A 20,383-nucleotide genomic window follows, 5' to 3' on the forward strand; every position below is an offset into this window, starting at 1 on the left:
CTTGAGGATTCTGCACTGTGCAGAGCAGGAGAGGGATAAAGGGGGACTCCTTCGTGCTCTGTGTCTGCTTTCTTGAGCCTGCTGGTAAACTGCACAAGAGTTCTTTGGGTGACATGAGGTTATCGAGCTTAGTATGGGCTGCTTGCCTTGCACAGTGCCCTTGGAGTGTTGACAAATTCTCTGGGGATCCATTTGTCCAAACCAGTTCACTCCAGAGAAGCTCTGAGGATGTGGGGAGTGGGGGTAGGGGGTAGTTCAGTATGTTTGTCTCCTCTAGAGAGTCAGTGCTAGTACCTTCTGTAGGTAGTTTGGACCCTCTCATTTTCCACTTCCGGTTTGGATGCAGATGGACCTCGCAGTACAGGCAGGAGGCCACTAGCTTCCTCTCACTAGAGAGCTTTGTCTTCCTGAATTGCTCCAAGTTGGCAGAACACTAGTGCCTTTACCTTTTCTCTCATGTTAACATGTTCAGTTGCAGTGCTGCTGTCCTCTGTTATTTCAAATCACATAGTAATTTTAAATGACCTTTGGCTCTTGACTGACATTTAGATGGCTACCTTGAAAGGCCTCTGTCCATCTGTGCCCAGTGACCCCATGGCTGGAAACATGTACCTGTACTCAAAGCATCCTACTCCATGAAGTTTGCTTTCCTTAAAGCGTGGGCCACTCACACAGACTCAGAATTGATTACAAAATTCAAGATGCGGCAAGCTGGAGAGATGGTTCTAGGGCAAAGAATGCTCATTGCTTTTGCAGAGGACCCAGATTACATTACTAGCACACATGTGTTGGCTCACAACTGTTTGCAATCCCAGTTCCAGGGGACCCAGTGCTTCCCTCTTACCTCCGTGGGCATCAAGCATGTACGTGCATACATATAGTCAAAATATTCATATACATAAAACAAGTGAAATCTTTAGAAATGCCTAGCAGTATAGTGTACCCTTAATTGTTCTTTGGTTGCCCTTATACATATATAACATGAATATGAAGTTTATGGAATCCTGTGATTATGTTCTACTATACAAAATGATTGCAAGGATGGTTATATATTATAAAAAGTCTTGTTCCAAAAATCATATTCATAAACAGTTTGTCCAAAAATGGTGAGGAAGCACATTCTATGTTCCCGTGCAAGCAGACCTATTTTATTCTTTGCAAGAGTTTCCTGATCTGAGACCTACGTCACTTCCAGTGCTCTGTTATACTATGATTTGCTCCTGTGGTTTTTCCATTTCTTATAAAATATTAATTGTATTCCTAAGCCATTTAATATTGAAGGAAAAAAAACCTGGGAAAGTGCCTTAACCATAAAAGAAAGCTATCAACTCCTTCTCCAGTCATATGCAGGGGGAAAGCTTTGCATAGGTCCACAAAAGCAATTCGGCTTCACTTTCAGATCTCTGGAAGCTTGATGAAGGAAAGTGAATATTTGATAAGCAATCATGGAAAGAAGGCAAACATACACACTCTGGCTCCAAAACACTCTACTTAAATTTTGATGTGCCTTAAGTCTTTATAGTTTACTTCTGACCTACACTGACAAATGGGATAAAAGGAGCTGCCGAGGGCTGGGAAAATGTCTACGTGTATCATGCATCTGAAATCCCAGCATTTCTATAGCATATGGAGACAGGGGAGTCCCAGCTAGCCCGTCATTGCATCAACAAGAGACCCTGTCTCAAACAAGACAGAAGGCAAGGGCCCACACCCAATGTTGCCTTCTGATCTCCACACAAGCTTCCACCACAAACACACACAAGGTGTGAAGCCTTTGCTGGCATAAATACCTTATTCTACCTGATTCCTGCCTCTCTCATAGGTTTTGATGATTGTGGGTAGAACAGAAACATTCCTTTTGAGTGTGCAAGAAGAGCCAGGCTTGCTGACCTCCATTTCAGTGTGATGACTCACTTAATGATAGTCTGTGCACTGGGTTCGTGTGCTTTCTTCTTTTATGAAGTTAATGTCTGCTAATCCTTAAATCATTTGAATTCAAAACCAACAACAACAACAAAAATATGTTCCAGAAGTAGGCCTTTATTTCACCTCCACTGTCAAGGCAACCAGAGTTACCATGACTGTGGCTACACAGCCTACTTATCATCTCAGCGTCATCTTAAACCATTTGCTTAAACTCTCCATGTCTCCCTTGGCAAAAAGTAAAATATAAATGAGTTTTGAAGGTTGTAAATATAGATAGGTCACACTAAAATTCTTATGATACTTTGTCTTATACATATATAACATGAATGTGAGACTTACTGGATCCTATGTGTATGTTACATGACGTAAAATCACCTGCATGACTGCTGTCTCCTTATAGAGCATTTTGACAATAATTTAAATCACTTGAATAAAAATGATGTATCATATATCACTATGCATTATCAATAATGATGTAAACATTGAAAAAATATGTAATCATATGCTTTAAAACAGCCTGTGAAGGCTGGGAGTGGTGGAGCATGCCTTTAATCCCAGCACTGGGGAGGCAAAGGCAGATGGATCTCAGTGTATTCGAAGCCAGCTTGCTCTACAGAGAGAATTCTGAGACAGCCAGGGCTATACCTGACTCAAAAAATAAACAAACAAAAAACAAAACAAAAAACAGCCAGTGAGGGCTGGATGGATGAATCAGTTCTTAAGAGTTCATATTGCTCTCGCAGAGACTGATGGAGACTGATACTGGGTTCTTAGTACCCACATCAGATGGCTCAAAACTACATGCAACTCCAGTGTCAGGGCATCACGCCCTCTTCTGGCCTCCACAAGTACCTACACTTATGTGTATATTACCCACACACAGACACATGCATAGAGGTGCAATAAAAAGTTACACAACTTTCAATTCAAATATATGGTAATTCAAATATACAACTCTACCATACCTTGGGGAACTTTTAGTAAAAGTATCTTCCTATATAATAATAACCAGAGTGAGAATCAATGTTGAACATTGAATAGTACTGTAAATTTGTTATGTAGTTATTAATTATCAATTTGTCAATTACTAATAATTTCAACTCTAGAGACATATATCCTCAATAATTATCATGTATCTTACCTTATTATTCTCCAGTGTTTCTATGTTGGTTATACTTTGCTTAAGTTTTTAAATCACTGTAGAACTAGCAAATCAAATCACTAGAGGATAAATGTGTGTGTTTAGTATACAGCCGTGGTTTTCAACCTTCCTAATAGTGACACCCTCCGATACAGAATCTCATGTTGTGGTGACCCCTAACCATAAAACTATTTCATTGTTACTTCATAGCTGTAATTTTGCTATATTCTGAATCTATGTAAGTATCTGATACGTAGGATATCTGATATGCTACCCCTAAAGGGGAGTTCACAACCCACAGTTTGAGAACCATTGGTATACAGGAATTTAAAATACTCATATTTTCATTAAATATACAGAAATAATACAACTCCTTTCATAGCTTATCTTTATAATAAATTAGATAATTATCTCAAAATTTTTAAGGTAACTGAGAGCACCAGCCCTTTAGAGGTGAACTCTTTAATAAACTTTTAAATGTAACTATTAGTATGTTTGTATCAGTTTGACTTGGCCAGAGGGTGTCCAGTCATTTCACTGTTTTGGGGATGGGAAACATCCAACCAGTTGAAGATCTTACTCACACAGAGGCCTTCACCTGTGTGAGGCCTTCGGAGCTTAAAGACCTCAGAACTCAGACCTTTGCTCTCATAGGACCCAAGCCTCCTCCCCTGCAGCTAAACGGTACCTCAGCAGTTTTGCTCCTTCTCAGGCCACAGCTTCCCCACTGGCTTGGCTGCAGATCTTAAGATTTCCCAGCCTCCAGGCTGCATGTAACAGTCAATGTTTTATTCTGTGTACCTGCATACATAGAGATGCCCAAAGCATGCACATGCACATACACACACACAAACATAGTAAACACACACATATGTTTACAACTTGTATTTATGAAGATCTATAGCACAATGAATCATACCAACAGGAATAAGTCCCTAAACTTTAATAATGTTAATATAAATATTCTTAATTCTTTATGATATCTGACATTTTAAAGTAAAATTATATAGTTACTAAGAACATAACCTTGTATGGCTGGGGAAATTGCCCAGTTTGCAACGTGTTTGCCACGCAAGCAGGAGGAGCTGAATGTAACTCACACAACCCACATTAAAAACAACCCATGTGTAGTGGCATGCGCTTTCCCTCCAAGGCCTGGGGGGAGGGGCTGAGAGAAGGGGATCCTTAAGGCTTACCAGGCAGCCAGCCTAGTATAAACATGCCCAAGGCCAGAGACTCCAAACATAGGACGGACGGCTGCTGAGGAATGACATTCAAGGTTGTTGTCCAAGTTACACGCGCATGCGCACACATTCACATATAACCTCACTTACTAGGCCACCTAATACAAATAATTTAGTTCTATTGTTCCTGCTTTATCAGTCTAACGAACAAAGGTGGTGAATCTCAGAGGATGAATAATTTAGCCACCTCACATAGTAGAGAAGCTTCCAGAGCAGGACTCAAACCCATGTCTTCATTAGCTGATTTGCTTGATTGCTGTCTGTTCATTTTTGTGTGTCAATTAAATGAGATTTCACTGTTTTGAGGTGAATTATATACTGGGTCCAAATTCATCAGCTGAATTTGCTACTTACTTAAGTTGTCAGTGCGGTAACACAGATAGGACTTTACAGCTTATTTACATTTTTATTCAGTATTTTTATTATTTGATAATTTCCTAAAATGCATTTGCATAACATGGGCCTCCATCCCTTTCCCTAACTTACGCTGGATCTAACCCCTACATCCTCACCTTTTCCAATGACTTGTCCTCTGTTTTCTTTTTTTCTAAGAAGTAAAATCACACCCTGTCCAGGTTTTGCTGCCCATAAGGCTGCATGGGAAGCCTTACTTATATTTTTAATTGAATGTTTATTTAAATTTAATATTTTTTACTTAAAACTTTTTGAGAATGCTACCTGTGCGCACTATATCTACATTACTCCCAAGTCCCCCTCGCCCCACTTTAACTCATGTGTCCCTCCCCACTCGCTCTCAAATCCATGGCCTCTTATTTAGTTTTCACTGTTATGTGCTGGCACACACAAACACACGTGTATTTGCAACCTGTGCAGTCCTTTAACATTGCTTATGTGCATACCTATTCAGGGTTGACCATGTAAGATTAGGCAGTCCATCAGCGGTCTTGTCCCTGAGGAAAATCAGTTCTACCCTTCTCCACAGCCACTGGTCATCCATAACTTCTTTTTTTAACCTAGGGATGGCACGTAATGAAATTGTCTCCATCAACACTGGCATCCACACCTCCTGGTATTGGCATTATTTGATCTTGTATACCTGGTCATAATGTGGAGATTTTGTGGGTGCAGTTTCCCCTATCATATGTAGAGATACAGTCTAGCAGGCTACATCCTGGTATGCTGCCTTTTATAAAGTCTCTGTCTCTCTTCTACTCTTAGGCTTAGGTTGTGTTGTATTAGTTGGAGTTCTGTTTATAGGTATTGTCTTTAAAAAGTGAGCTTAGACACAAAACTTAACTGAAGTAAAATGGATCAAGACAATGGAGAAAAATGTTGAAATGCCAGTTAAGAGTGCTTACCACTCTACAGAGGACCTGAGTTTTGTTTCTATTTATTCTTAAAAACCAGCATATGTAAACATATAATTTAATGTATAGCACATCATATAAACACATAGTAACAAGGTCTCATTAGGTAGCCCAAGTTGGCCTTAAATTTTGTAACCCTCATACCTCCAACTCCAGATTGCTCAGATTACAGGTATCTGCCATCATGCCTAGTTCAAAATGGTAGAATCTTTTTAAAGGCAGGTCAAAGAGATTTACATTATAAAATCTTCACATTTACTTTAAGATAATCATGAGCAGATAATATGTGAGAGGTTGGTATTTATAGTTTTCATGAAAATTCAATATTGAACATTCAAAACCTCCTTACCATAGCAGAGCTCTAAGATCATATTACATGAGACACCTGAATCTGCCAGTAAATCCTGTATGGATTTGATGTTAAAGTTTGGTAGGAACGTAATTTGTTGAAGAGAAAATGCGATGTCTATTGTTCAGCTTTTTTTTTCAATGATGGTAAACATCTCATGACTGTGGTGCTTACTTACTAGTTTCCAATCTCAAATATGTTTCATATTTTGTAGTATAGAAAGCCTATTCATTGGAGGCCTGGTGATGGGTAGCCTATATTTATTAAGTAGAAAGGGAAAAGTTGATAACGTAAGGAAAACAAAGGTGATGGAAGCTCAGTCAGAAGAAGCTTTGGTTATTCCTAATTGGATTGACAGATAATATTTTTAGACTTAGAGTGCAGAAATGTACTGAATGTGGAAGGACACCAAGTCTTAGAGAGAATCATAAAAACCATAGTCTTGGTGCTGGAGAGATGTCTTAGAGATGAAGAGTGCTTAATACTCTTGAGGTGGGCCTAGGTTTTGCTCCCAACCCCACATCAGGTGGCTCATAACCACTTGCAGGTCCAGTTCCATGAATCAAACATCCTCTTCTCTCCCAGGATTCTGCACATATGTAATGCACATAAATGCATATAGGATATATATATATATATGTATAATATTTTTAAAATTACAGTCATGCAAATAATGGAAAGAAACCTATTTTATGTATATAGTGAAAACAAACAATAATCCAAACTTAAGCAAAAGATTTGGGGCATTAATGACTCAGCTTGTAATAATGAAGAGAAATAGTTACACAGGAAGTAACAAATATCTTATCCCATGTACCTCACCAATCTGCCTATAAATTAATAAATGAAATCAACAAAATCACAAAGGGGAATGACACCCACCCACGATCATAGCCAAAGAGTATAAAACACTTCTCCCATAAAACAAGAGATAGAAAAGAAAAACATGTGAGAAATAAATTAAAATGCAAGGTTATATGAGGAAACATGCCTCCAGCTTTATAACAATGCAGAATCATTGAAATATTGGCTAATTAAGTAAAGAAAAACCACCATGGGATCTTTAGCATGCTGGAAGCATTCCATCCAGAAGTTATCAAGTCTCTATTGATAGTTATTGATAACCAAGCAGATAATAAGTTTGCACAGTGAAATTGGGCTAGTATTTTAACACCTATTTATAAACAATAAAAAGTTGATAAACTACAAACTTTAGAACTGTTTTCTTTTCCTAAATGTAATATATATAATATATATATATATATATATATATATAGTGTGTGTGTGTGTGCGTACACACACGCGAGTTCACACACATGCCCACACACATACTATAGCAAGTTATGTATGTCAGAAGACAACTTGTGGGTGTTGGTTCTTTTCTTTTGCCTTGTAGGTCTTAGGGCTCAAACCAGGGCTGTCATGCTTTGTAGCAATCATCTCTACACATGGCTTTATATTATAATGTCAATAGTAATGTATGATCATGAGGATGAACAGGAACAGAAAAGTTGTAGCTTAACAGTAACATGCTTGTGTGTATCAAGTTGACAAGGGGGCAGTTGTGCTAGCTAGTTTTATGTCAGCTTGACACAAGCTGGAGTCATCAAGCGGAGGAAGGCTCAATTGAGAACATTCTTCCATAAGATCAGGCTGCAGGCAAGCCTGTAGGGAATTTTGTAAACTAGTGATTGATGTGTGAGAGCATAGTGCATTGTGGGTTAGAGCATCCCTGGGCTTGTGGTCCTGGGTTCTTTAAGATAGGAGACTGAATGAACCTTGTGTAACAAGGCAGTAAGCGGCACTCCTCCAGAGTTTGTGCATTAGCTCCTGCCTCCAGGTCCCTGTCCCAACATTCTTTAATAATGTAAGACTGAGACCTCTAGAGAGATCTCTAGTCTATTCCCGGAGTCCCCACTAAGAGACGGAGTCCATTGTCGATGCAAATGCATAGGAATAGGAATTTATTGAGCCATCGCGATGGGGTCTGTCCAGCTCTTTCAAGCTGCAGACCCCGAGAAACAGAGGCACAGGCCTTTTATAGGTTTTAGACAAAGAAATGAGTTTTACAGTATGTGATTGGTTGGCATTTGGGCAGAAAAGCTGCAAGCAGGGAGTTACAAGTCTTGGCGTTTGGTGGTTGGATAATGGGTGGAGGGGCAAGCTGACCTATGGGAAAGATTGGTTGAAGCAGTCACAGGGGGCTTTTAGGAACTTTTTTAGTTGGGGAGGGGTAGTGGAAAATTTAAACACAGCTGGTTGCCCTTGAGTCTGAGCACAGACTGAGACCTTGAGTCAAGTTGGACTCTTCAAGGTTTTTCCTGTCCCTGCCACACACATACAGTGATCTGATATCTGTCTGTCCTCGGTTCAAGCTGGACCCCCTAGAAATGTGTATGTTTTGGCCTTAATGGAGGTCTTTAAAGGAGGACTGAGTAGGCTGACTTTTACATTTTCCCAGACTTTGGCATTAATGGGGGTCCTTAAGGGAGCTGGTTCCTTCAATAATAAACAGTGATGAAGAAACAAATCAAATAAACCCTTTCCCTCTCAGGTAACTTTTGTCATGGTGTCTTATTACAGCAATAGTAACTCTAAGATACTCACTGAGACATCTCACTGGCACATGTGTTTTTTAAATTAATATATAGTAATTGTACATATTTGTAAAACAGTGCATACAGTAAGTAATGATCAGATCAAAGTAATTAGTATTCCCTTATCATTTCTATGATATAATCATTTAGCCTAAGTTAGAAACAGAGAAAATGCAAAAATAAAAAGAAATATGTCCGGAATTACTGCAAATAGGAAGCAAGCGATAAAAAGACCAAGAAAATCAAAAGCTGAATATTTGTAAGGATTTAAAATTATCTGTGAAGACAAATCAAAAGAAAAGAGCATAGAAAGATAATAAAGCAGCAATGAAAGGGTACTAGAGAGTGTATTCATGCCACTCAATGGAAGATCCTACTGCAGAAATATTAACTCCAAGAGAAATAGATTTCCAAAGTGGACCTGAAGAGACATCAGGCACAAGAAGTATTACAAACACTTTCCTATTCAAGGTGCCAGATCCCGTGGTTTGCAGACAATTTTATCAAGACAAACAGGGCTAAGTAAGCTCAGTTTTAGGTGAATAAATACAAGCGGGGTTGGGGGAGGGGGGCAGAGAAAGTACCAGGCTCATTTTATGACATCATAGTGATCCTATGAGGAAGGATATTCTCAATTTCTGGTACCACTATCTTTTGGAATATAAACAAACTCAATGCCTGTTGACTCTGATTCTGTATTAGTGCGGTAGTTCAGATGTTGTTTACCATTGGCAAATATTCAGTTACCAGGTTAAGGAAGGGTCATGCATGAGACGTCTGGAGTAAGCCAGCATGCAGTAGATGTTTTATGTATTGCATAATGTAGCTAAAATATTCATTGGTGAATTTCCTTTACCTTTGGACCTTTATCATTGTTGAATACGTCTATCCAACTTCCGCTCCCCTCAAAAGAGAAATGAAGCCGCTTGTAGACAAAGTTAACATCCAAACAGCTTGCTAGACTACAGAAGCCGTTCACTTACATTAGATTATTGGGTTTGACTTCAATAGTCAAAGTCATTTCCAGAGGGGGGAAGATCATTAAAAACTACTGAGATTAGGAAATGGACAGTGCTGAAGGGATGTGGAAAGTAGGATCCTGCCAACGTGAGTGGTCACTTAAAACCCGTAAGCAACTGATCGCAAGTAGCTTTCTTTGCCTCTTGAGGACTTAGAATATTTGCGCTGCATCTCTGTTGCTTACTCCATGTACAATCAGGGAATTGGTGAGACTGGAGAACTGGTGTCTGCTGATAGATATGGATTACGTATTGCCAGGATCAATTTCATGGCTGAGAAAGAAATGACTCAGCACAATCTAATGCGAGATCAGCTAAGATGTGAGAGGCACAGAGAGCTATTTGGGCAGAGGTTTAAATTGTATTGAAAGAGAGATACACCCATTCTTTATGGTAATAGTAAAAGCAGGATGGGAAACATCCCACTCTTTCACCTGTTGCTGAAACACTGTTGTCTTTAAACTTAATCACCACCAATTAAACCATCTTCGTTCTGTTCAATTACAACAGAAATAGAATCTGTGTAGTGGGTAGGTATGCATGTATGGGGGGCGGTGTGAAAGTGGATGTGTGTGTGTGTGTGTGTGTGTGTGTGTGTGTGTGTGTGTGTGTGTATCCCAGAAGACAATCTCAGGTGCTTTCTTAGTTACAGTTGCTATTCCTATCATGAAACACCGTGCCCAAAGCAATGTGGGAAAGAAAGGCTTTTTCCACATCACAGCTCATCACTTAAGGAAGTCAGGACAGGAACTCAAGTAGGGCAAGAACCTGGCTTCAAGAACTGATGCAGAGATCACGAGGGAGTACTGCTTACTAGCTTGCTCCCCAGGGCTTGCTTGTAGAACCCAGGGCCACCAGCCCACGAATGGCACCACTCACAATGGTCTGGGCCCCTCCCCCATCGATCACCAGTCAAGAAAATGCCTTAGAGCTGGATCTTATGGAGCCGTTTTCTCAGTTGAGGCCTCTACCTTCTGATGAATCTAGCTTATGTCAAGTTGATGTATAAACAGTGAGTATAGGTGTTGTTCCTTAGCTCTGTCTACCTTTCCCTTGAGATAGAGTCTCACTGGCCTGGAGCTCAAATCATAGGTTAGCTGGCTGACCAGCAATTCCCAGAGATCTGCTTGTCTTCACCTCTCCCAACAATGGGATTCCAGATGCCCAGGTGTCCACTCTCTCATGTGTAACATTTTGTGGTATGTGTTAGGGATTTGAATTTATGTCCTAACGCTCAAATAGCAGACATTTTCCTGACTGAACCATCTCCTAGCCAAGACACTATATTTGTTTACTATTATTTATTTTATTTTATATGTTTTGCTTGCATGTATATATGTGCTCCACATGTAGGCCTGGTACCTGTGGAGAGCAGAAGAGATTGGATCCCCTATCATGAGAGTTACAAATACCTGTGAGCCACCATGTGGGTTCTGGAAATTGGATCTAGATCCTCTGTAACAGTAATCTCTTCACCTACCTCACTATAATTTTTAAAAATTTAAAGTAGACAATGGTCTTCAAAAATGTAGTTCTTGCTGCAAATTTTTAAGAAAGATTTCCTATTACGGCAACATTATCTGAAAGGAAATTAACACCAAAACACCATTACAAAATGACACAGTTTAGAACAAGAAACGAAAATGTACCATAAACTGGCAGTAAATAGTCAACTGATAGATTTTATTTTAGAAATGAAAATAAATAATTATGACTGTATCCTTTCATTTAAATATTAAGACTCATAAATTGACAGGTATTTATAACTTAAATATACCTCAGACCTTCAAAAATGAATCATGGCTCTATTTTTGCTATATAAGATTTAGTTTTCTAGAAAAAAAATAGGTTAACATGACATATCCTTACGTTTGATTTAAATTTTAAGAATCATCCTAATGAGTAAGTCCATTTCCCTTTGACCAACAGGATGATAAGTAAGTGTGGCTTTGTGGAGTTTTGTAAGTATTTGCCTTAGCTCTGTTACTGCAGCTATTTTCTCTTTGTCTTTTTGGTCATTGTGTTTGGTCCTTCTGACTCACTGACCTAGCTCATCTATAACCATGTTCTTGGTGATTTTTCTTCAAAAATAGTTTTTTAGACTTCATTAAGTTCTACGTGTTCATCAAAATTTGAACCTTCACCTTATAAAGAACACAAATCCTGATTATAGGATGGCTGTGCTTTGAGTTAAACTGAATCAGTCGAATATAACATTGAATCATTGAGGCAGGAATCAAAGAGTGATGGTGACACTGGAGAGGGGCTGTGTGAGTGCTCATTGAATAAGCCTCTATGACATATTTTTTCTCTTACTGAATCCTATAGCATTAAAGATGTAAATAAAAAACATAGCAAGAAATAGTTTCTTATGCTTTGGAGAGTGGGGTGGCTAATGAAGGTTTAGAGATTATGAAGTTATCTCAGATGTGCATATGCTAATAAACTCAAAGCAAAACTAAAACTCCATCCACTAGATTAATATGTCTCCAGTTGTAAGCCAAGTGAGGCCCCGTGTTTCCTGTCTGTAATCCCCAGCACTTTGGAGGTGGAGGCAGAAGGATCAGAAACATAAAGTCATCCTTTGCTGTATGATAGGTTCAAGGCCACCCTGGAGTACTTGATACTCAGCCTCAAAAGCTATACCAAACTACAACAATCAAAATTTATTAAAAAAAAAAAAAAAGAATTTCAAGCCACAGGTACATGCTAAATAAGTCTTAAACTGTGATGTTTACATGAGGTCCCTTCATACCCGAGACAACCAGAACCCTTGTTTAACCCTATCTTAAATCCAGTTCAGGATTCATCAATCCCACTTCACTCCACCTTCTAAGAGAACAGTGTAATTTGCACAAACTTGAGACATTTATATCACTGAGGGGAAAATCCTTCCAACTTCTTTCATTCTTTAGTTTTTAAAAATATGATTATTGGGCTTCTTGACTGTAAAGTAAACCCAGGTTAGGAGAGTGTCCACCTGCCATCTGGAACCCTTGCTATGCCACTATGCTAATATGGATGGAAAAGAAGGTGGAAAGGAACTGGGAGTCGAAGAGGGGAAACCATATTCAAGATACATTAAATGAAACATAAATCTATTTTCAATAAAATGAAAAAAATCCACTTGGGACTTTACAGAGCAGACAGCCTTTGTTTGAGCACAGGTTCAATGACTCCTTTCCACAAATGTGACAAGCCATGCCTCTTTCAGCTTGTCATATCGATAACATGAGTTTGTAAATAGCAGACCAAATGGAAGATAAACTCTGCCTGAAAAATCAAAGCTCGGAAAGGCCACGACAGAAGCAGAAGTGTGATTCTCTCAGATGTCAGAGTTCCTCATGCAGATCTTTGGTGGGCTCTAATTAAATTTCAAGGGAAGCTGTTTTCCTCTCAGGAGACCTCTGCCTCCTTCAGGAATGATGGCAGAGGGGCTGGGTATCGACCGTCTCCCTCATGCCTCAGGAAGAGATAGTAGGAAAACGGCATCCCTTGTCTTAGCTCACAAAAGGAATGATATTTTCTGAGTACCGGCACATATTTATGCTCTGCTAAAGCACTTCCAAGTTGCAGAATCATTGAAGGTTGGGATCTTAACTATTGTGAGATGCTCAACAATACTTTGGTCAGTTACTTCTAAACTTAGAAATTATCTCCCAATTTTATGAATTTTAATGAATGCTTGCTGAATTATAAAGGCAAACATGACTATAGAATTTTGATGTGAAGCATCTTCTCAATGCTATAATGTCAGAACTCAAGATTTTAAACAACTTCGTATTGCATTTCAGTATAAATTGCTAAATGCTGTGCAAAATCAAGACCACCAGTCTTGGTTTAAATATATAAAGAAATACCGAGGATGGCTGACTGTGTTTTGTGCAAATACAGACGCAGCTAAATAGCAAAAAGCAGTCCAGCCAGCATCTAGTTCTGCAGGGCTGTCACAAGAACTGCTTCCCAGCTCCATTTAAAAGAAAGTTTCAGTCTAACCTGTTGTGAAACTAATCCATCTGGTAGGAAACACTACCAGATATAACGAGAACAGAGGTCTCGACCAACTCATTAAAAGAAAAGAAAAATAAAGAAGAGGGGAGGGAGGGAAAGAAGAAGAGAAAGAAGGAGGGGGAGAGAGAAGGGAGGGAGTGAAGGAGGGAAGGAGAGAGGGAAGGAAGGAGGGAGGGAGGAGGGAGGGAGGAAAGGAGAGAAAGAGGGAGGGAAGGAAGGAAGGAAAGAGAAGAAAGAAAAGTGTAAACCAAGTCCTTAACATACACCTTGAACTTTGTCCACTTTAAACACCGCCCAGAAATCTCAGACCCCAGCATCTCCACTTCTTAAGAGGTTGTCATAGTCTCTTTACACGTTGCTGTGATAAAATGCTGACAGAGTGGTCACTTAGAGGAAAAGGGGTTTACTTGAGCTCACAGTTTCATCATCCGTCTTTGGAAGCTCAAGACAGCAGAATTTGGAGCATCTAGTCACACCCACAGCCAAGAAGCCGAGATGCAGGAATCACTGCATGTGTGCCTAAACTCATCTCTCATTCTCCATTTTCTACACAATCCAGGACCCTGCCCCGGAGGCGGTGCCCCCCCCCCCACAACAGTCAAGATAAAGTTCCACATATTTACCCACCCGCAGGCCAACCTGACATAGGCAACCCCTCACTGAGACTCTCTTTCTAGATAATTCATGACTGTGGTAAATGGACAAATTATCTACACAAGACCTGCATAGTAGCAAGCCACGCGGCATGGATGGGGGAAGGGCTCACACAGCCTCACCCTTGGCTGAGAAGCTTCTGGTAACTGTAGGTAGTCAATGCTACAGTGGGTGGCCTTACACCAGTGTCCAGGCAGGCAGCACTCGCTGGACTCAGTGGGTTTTTAAAGAAGGAATTAAAGCTTCAGGTTGGGTGGGGGGGGGGGGGTGGGAGACTTTTAAGGAGATGTGGAAGGAGTAGAAGTGGAAAGGACGGGAATGGGAGTGCGGGCAGGGACAGCATGCATCTCATAAACATGTGAGATTGTCAAGAATAAAGTTTTACGTATAAAAACATTAAAATATAAATTCAAGTTTTTTCAAGGAGGTCATTAAAATTCTGAATTGATGGGAGTTACGGTCTTTGTCAATAAATGCCGCAAATAAAAATGTTTGCAGTTCATCACTTCAAACCTGGTGCACTGAAGCTTCTGTGAAAATTGAATCCTGCCAGGACCTTGTGTTCAAACGGCTTGAGTCTTCCCTATAACAAGGAGTGATGGCTGGAGGCTGCCCAAGATACCTGAAAAAAAAAAATCCTCAAACACTCTTGTCACACAACACCACTCTGTATACAGAGAGCAGATGCGTTTGATTACCGAAGGCACGAGTTTCTCATGAAAGTATTCATGAATAAATTCAGTCGTAATTTGATGGGTGCTCACATGTGAGATGTTAGAATAAATACTATTCCTGTCTTACTTTTGCCATTCTTTTCGTCTAGGACCCACGGATCTCAGCATGAAGAGGCAGCTGGCGACTGGCTCGGCACCCTCTAGCAGTTCAAACTCCAGACCTCAGCTGAGTCCCACGGAAATCAACGCCGTGAGACAGCTTGTCGCGGGATATCGGGAATCGGCCGCGTTTTTATTGCGCTCCGCAGATGAACTGGAAAATCTCATTTTGCAACAGAACTGAGGCAAATGGTGTCCGTACTTCCTGAGTTCTAAATTTGCAGTTTCCACTAATGACATTTGATTTCCCAGCAGAGATACTCCTGGTCTTGCTGCACAATATTTTAAGAGAAATACTTCCATCGCGCCACGTTGTCCTTGATCCATATACTCTGGTGTGTTAAGGAACTTCAAAGGAACTCTGACCTTGAAGTACTTGAGATGCTCAAATGTGCCCAGCCTGTTGCTTTTTGCTTTATTGTGTCAACATAAATATCATAAGCAATTTTTAAAAAAGGCTGCGTATTCTTAATTCAAGGATAAAAATGAAGAAGTTTGTGGTATTCAAAAAAAAAAAGCTCAAGATCCAACTGAATTATTAGTGGAATTTTCTACTGACTTATTGGACTGAAAGCTGAAGTATCTGGAGAAAAAAAAAAGGAAAAAAAGAAAAGCCAAATTACTTGTTGCTATGGGATATGACAACAATGAAAAGGATCTTGTATTTTAAAAGAAAAAAATGTAATTTTTATAAAAAGAAAACTTGTTTTTCATTCAAAATGGTCATTTTTACTTTGGTAACTTTTTCATAGGTCCTAAAAGAAAACTGTTTTTTGACAAACTACTGTAATTACCCTTTCCAACACCCCTTTTGCCTTCTCCTCTTTCCAAATTCTTTCTACAAAGGAAAAAAAATAACACTCAATGCTGGAAAACCCTTTGCCTACTTTCTTTAAGACATCCCATTAGGGAACTACTTCCAAGAGATGCTTGCATTTCTATACTTACACCAGTCTCAAAACACCCAGGCCGCCACGCGGCACCTTACCACAGCAGTTTTCATCACGGAGATTTCTAGACGTTATTAAAAAAGGCGTGTTGAAAAGAACACAGAACCCAGCACATCCTGCTTTTCCTTGGAGCTGCTTGGAGCTGGACCTGCTGCTGTCTCACCAGCAACCCTCCAGAGCAGCGCCCCGGATGTAGATGACTGAATGTTGCGAGGTTGCACGTGACAATCTTAAACTTTGCACTCTTGTGTGTACTTTTCATTTCTTTTGGAAATAGTTTCCAGAAAAGGCCGTTATGTCTACTGATATGATTTGTGTAACTTAAGGTATTTTTTTTTCCTTTGCTAAAATTGCGATCTCTCAGCAGACAGAGCTGCATCTTACAATGAACTCTCCCATCTCCTGTGCCCCGCGCTCTGCCATTTTCTCCATTCCTCGTGTTAGACACACACAGACAGAGTGGTGTTTTCTGTACACTGGAGCAAGCCTATTTTTAAAATATTTAAGGAAAAGTGCTTTAGTTCATGCTTGTACTATTTTCCTTTCTGTTGAAGTACAAATTCTTTGTGCATTCTCGAATTTGCCTTATTTTATGTAGAATCTGCCATTCGGTTTTTGACACTGAGTTGAAGGCATCAGTGGTATTCCTTACCTACTTGTTACATATAGTTTTTCAAGTTCTGACTGTGATTGTGACCGGGTAATGTGCACTTTTTCCTGTAACTGTGGACATTGCTATGCTTTTTTCTTCGAGTGTTTCTAGAATTATTGTTCCTTACAGTTATGTAAACAAAAAACAAAAAACAAAAAAAATCAAAAAAATTTTTGTGATACTGTTGGTGAATATAATGTGAAAATCTTATTGAAATATGAGTATTTTGGAAATACATAGATGCACAGACATCTTTTAAAGGTGTGAATTTAGAGTTTGCTTATTTAATGAAAATTTTAAAAATTTGAGGGCTGGTATAATTTTTCTCTGTTTTTGTTTGGTTTAATAAACAGATTTCCGTGTTAAAACAATGATGCTGAGGATGTCTACACTTTTTTGTTTTGTTTCCTATAGCACTAAGGGTCAGACCCAGAGTTTCCTGCATGCCAGGCAAGTTCTTTGACCCTGGGATGCGTCTCTACATACTTATAAAAGTTACTATTTAATATTTTTTTAAATATTAAAGTGTAGCCTTTTGCCTACATTTGAAAAAAAACCAGAACTCCAATTTTCCCCTAAATATTGCAAAGCTGACACACTCAGACTAATGAAAGCTTCATTTAAAGAAGAGAAGGGAATCAGCAAGGCCAGGCTATTGTGAGAATTGTTCACATCTGCTCAAAAGATGGATTTTTTTAAAGCTTTATTCATTTTTTTTCCAAATAAGACTTGACTCTCTTAAGCAGTCCTGACTCCTGACTGATGCATGCCTCAAAGTTAAGGCAAGTTGGCTCAGTGTTAAAGTATGCGCGCTGCAAGCATAAGGACATGAGTTCAAATCCCCAATGACCACATATGAACCCAGGTTTGGCCACAAATGCCAATACTCTGGCCAGGCAATCTAGCCAATCGGTGATCTCCAGGGTTAGTGAGGGATCCTATCTCAACAGAATAAGGTGAAGAGCGCCTGAGGAAGGTACCCAGTGCTGTCCGGTGACATCACAGTAAGTAAACAGCCTGACCTGGTTCAGAAATCAGCACTCAGACTTGGGTTTGGCATGAACACCAAGCCTTCTCCATGACGACCGTGGAATGCAGCAGCAAACTCAATCTGAACTCTAGTAAGTCACACTTGGCTATGCCTGACTTATCTGCCATTCTTGCTCCATGGCTGTTCAGAAAAGCCCCCGTGTCTTCTGTATGTGTGACTGCATAAAGAGGACAGCATGTTCCCGTCATCTCCTCAAGGAGGCGGTGATGAAATCATAGTCTCTTTTCCTTTCCACCTGTGGCTTGCACCCATCAATCAGCCTGACCTCTCTGTATTTGGGCACAATGAGTCAAAAGATATAAGCACAAGATGAGCCAAGCTTGATCCCCTTTGACCTCCACATATGTGCTGTATACACACACACACACGCACACACACACACACACACACACACACACACACACACACACACACACACACAAAATGTATAGCTGAACATTCTTAATGAGAAAGCACACCTTGAAATAGCTACAGAGAGCGTACAAGGATAAACAGCAGTCACCACATCTTTCTAAACTCTGTAGCTCAAGTAACTGCATGGGTAGAGTGAGCATCGGACCTAGTGATGGCCAGCATGCACTGGGCTCCCACACAAAGGGAGGCATCCCGTGCCCTGTGCTTCTCACAGTGACCTTGGAGACTCCGCACAGTCTATCCCCATTTTATATAGTACTCTAAAAGGGCAGAAGTCTTGTCAAGGACACAACTCTAGAACTGAAGGCAGCCTTTGACACAGCCACTCCTGGAGATGACCCTCTCTGTGGATGGCTATGCTGTCTCCCGTGCTACTAAATAATTCCGTTTTGCACTGCACCTCAGAGCCGGATGTCCATAGTTATTCATTAATCAATTTGATGAAATTCTTCTATGGTTACTGAATTTCCTTCAAGTGATAACCTCTAGAAATGTAAAAAGCTGCAGTGCAACCTCCCACTGGTGGCTGGAGAGATGACTCAAGCGTTAAGAGCATTAGTCTGTTGTTCTTCCAGAGAACCTGGCTTCTATTCCAAGCACTCATATTGCTGCTAATCACCATTTCTTACTCCAGTTCCAGGGGATCCAATGCTCTCCTTAACCTCTATAGGCTACAAGCATGCAACTGGTACCAGACATAGAGTGAGGCAAAACATGCATGCACATAAGATTAAAAAAATACATATTTAAGAGAAAAATTGACAAGTGGTGGTAACCAAATACATGTAAAATAACAGTTGATGCCAATATAAGTGGGACCTTTTTTCTTTTCCTTTCTTGTTTATTATTTATATTTGTTTATTTATTTATTTATTTATTTTGGACAGAATCCTGCCTTTATTTTGTTAGCCTCCTCCTGACTATGGGGATGGCAGATGTGTACTATCACAGACACAAATATTTAATATTGAATCTTACTGCAAAATAAAACAACCCAAAGGCACCATCCATGTGAACCATTTTATGAATCCTGAAACCATAGATGCAGGTACCATCCAAGTATGTATCTTTGTGTTTCAAGCTTACCTCTGCAGAAACACTAAGAGCATCTGAAAATAAAGCCTACAGACAATAACATCCATCTTTTCCAACATTTGTGGAAGGCGGAATTTTGGTAAGCAAGAATTAAGCACAGGCTAACTTATAGAATGTCGCATTGATGGCAGCTCTCCTTCAAGTTTGGGTCTCTCCAGAGGACTTGGGAGAGACTCCACTTCCTTCTCACTCCAGTTTCTGATAGTAAATATATATATATATATATCTTTTTCCCTCTTCAGATGGAGTCCTATGTGGCCCAGGCTACCCTCAAACACAAAACTGAGACTGACTGACCCCGAGTACTTCATCCTATCTGTTCTACCTGCTACATACCAGGACTGTAGGCATGCTCCACCACAGTTACCATATATTTTGCTAGGAAATGAACCTGGGTACATCCCGCATGCTAAGGCACGCCTTCTATTCCCAAAGGTGGGTGCCTTCCTTCTATCACACTTCAGCTCTCTGGTCCAAGATTTACAGGCCACCTGTGTGTGTGTGTGTGTGTGTGTGTGTGTGTGTGTGTGTGTGTGTGTGTATTTTTTTTGATAGATAGTCCTGTCTCCATCCTAGAACCCAGACCGATGTTGTCATAACTTCTTTGAAGCTGACGTTGACCCCTTCTCCCAAACTCATGAATATACTTTGTACATCTGAGTGATACGGGATCATCTCATTATATTAAAGCCAGCTAATTAGAAATCTTCTATCAACACACAAGTTTAATTTCTTCACTTAACATGTAACAGAACATCTGTGGGCTCTCCTTAGGATGTATGCTTCTCTAGGGGCCATCATCCACCTCTGCAGTGCTCTGATTTTACTTCCTTTTTTCTGTTAAATACCTCTCAGGACCATGTTCTATTTATTCCTCCATTGCAGAAAGACATTATTCAGCAGTATGTCTTTATAAACTGTCACCAGCCGAGGCCCCTGCTTTCTCTTTTGTAAAGAGTATTGTCTTACAGAGATCCTTTAATGGAGTGTTTCTGGAATTTGTCATTCTAGTTCGATACAACAAATGTGGTAAGTGGTAGAGCTAAGCCTTCAAAGGGAAATAAAACAAGAGCACTTCTGACTTATTCCTTAACCTTAGTTTCTTAGAAGCCCCTTCTA

At 39.9% G+C, this 20,383-nt stretch overlaps 1 protein-coding gene across 16 annotated transcripts in view; it reads left to right on the forward strand.

The window, feature by feature from the left end:
• Positions 1 to 17,089, forward strand: part of NOL4 (nucleolar protein 4) — a 344,671-nt gene extending 327,582 nt beyond the window's left edge. For 10 of the 16 annotated variants that reach the window (XM_084778257.1, XM_084778267.1, XM_084778265.1 and 7 more), the window contains one exon: positions 15,093 to 17,089. In XM_084778257.1, coding sequence (XP_084634383.1) covers positions 15,093 to 15,286 — 194 coding nt within the window. In that variant the 3' untranslated portion in view covers positions 15,287 to 17,089. The remainder of the gene's footprint in view (positions 1 to 15,092) is intronic. The other 6 variants (XM_084778269.1, XM_084778271.1, XM_084778258.1 and 3 more) reach the window with 1 other exon arrangement.
• Positions 17,090 to 20,383: the final 3,294 nt, after the last annotated feature.

The sequence above is a fragment of the Acomys minous genome (genome assembly GCF_964271855.1).
Source record: "Acomys minous genome assembly, chromosome: 4".
Lineage (NCBI taxonomy): Eukaryota > Metazoa > Chordata > Mammalia > Rodentia > Muridae > Acomys > Acomys minous.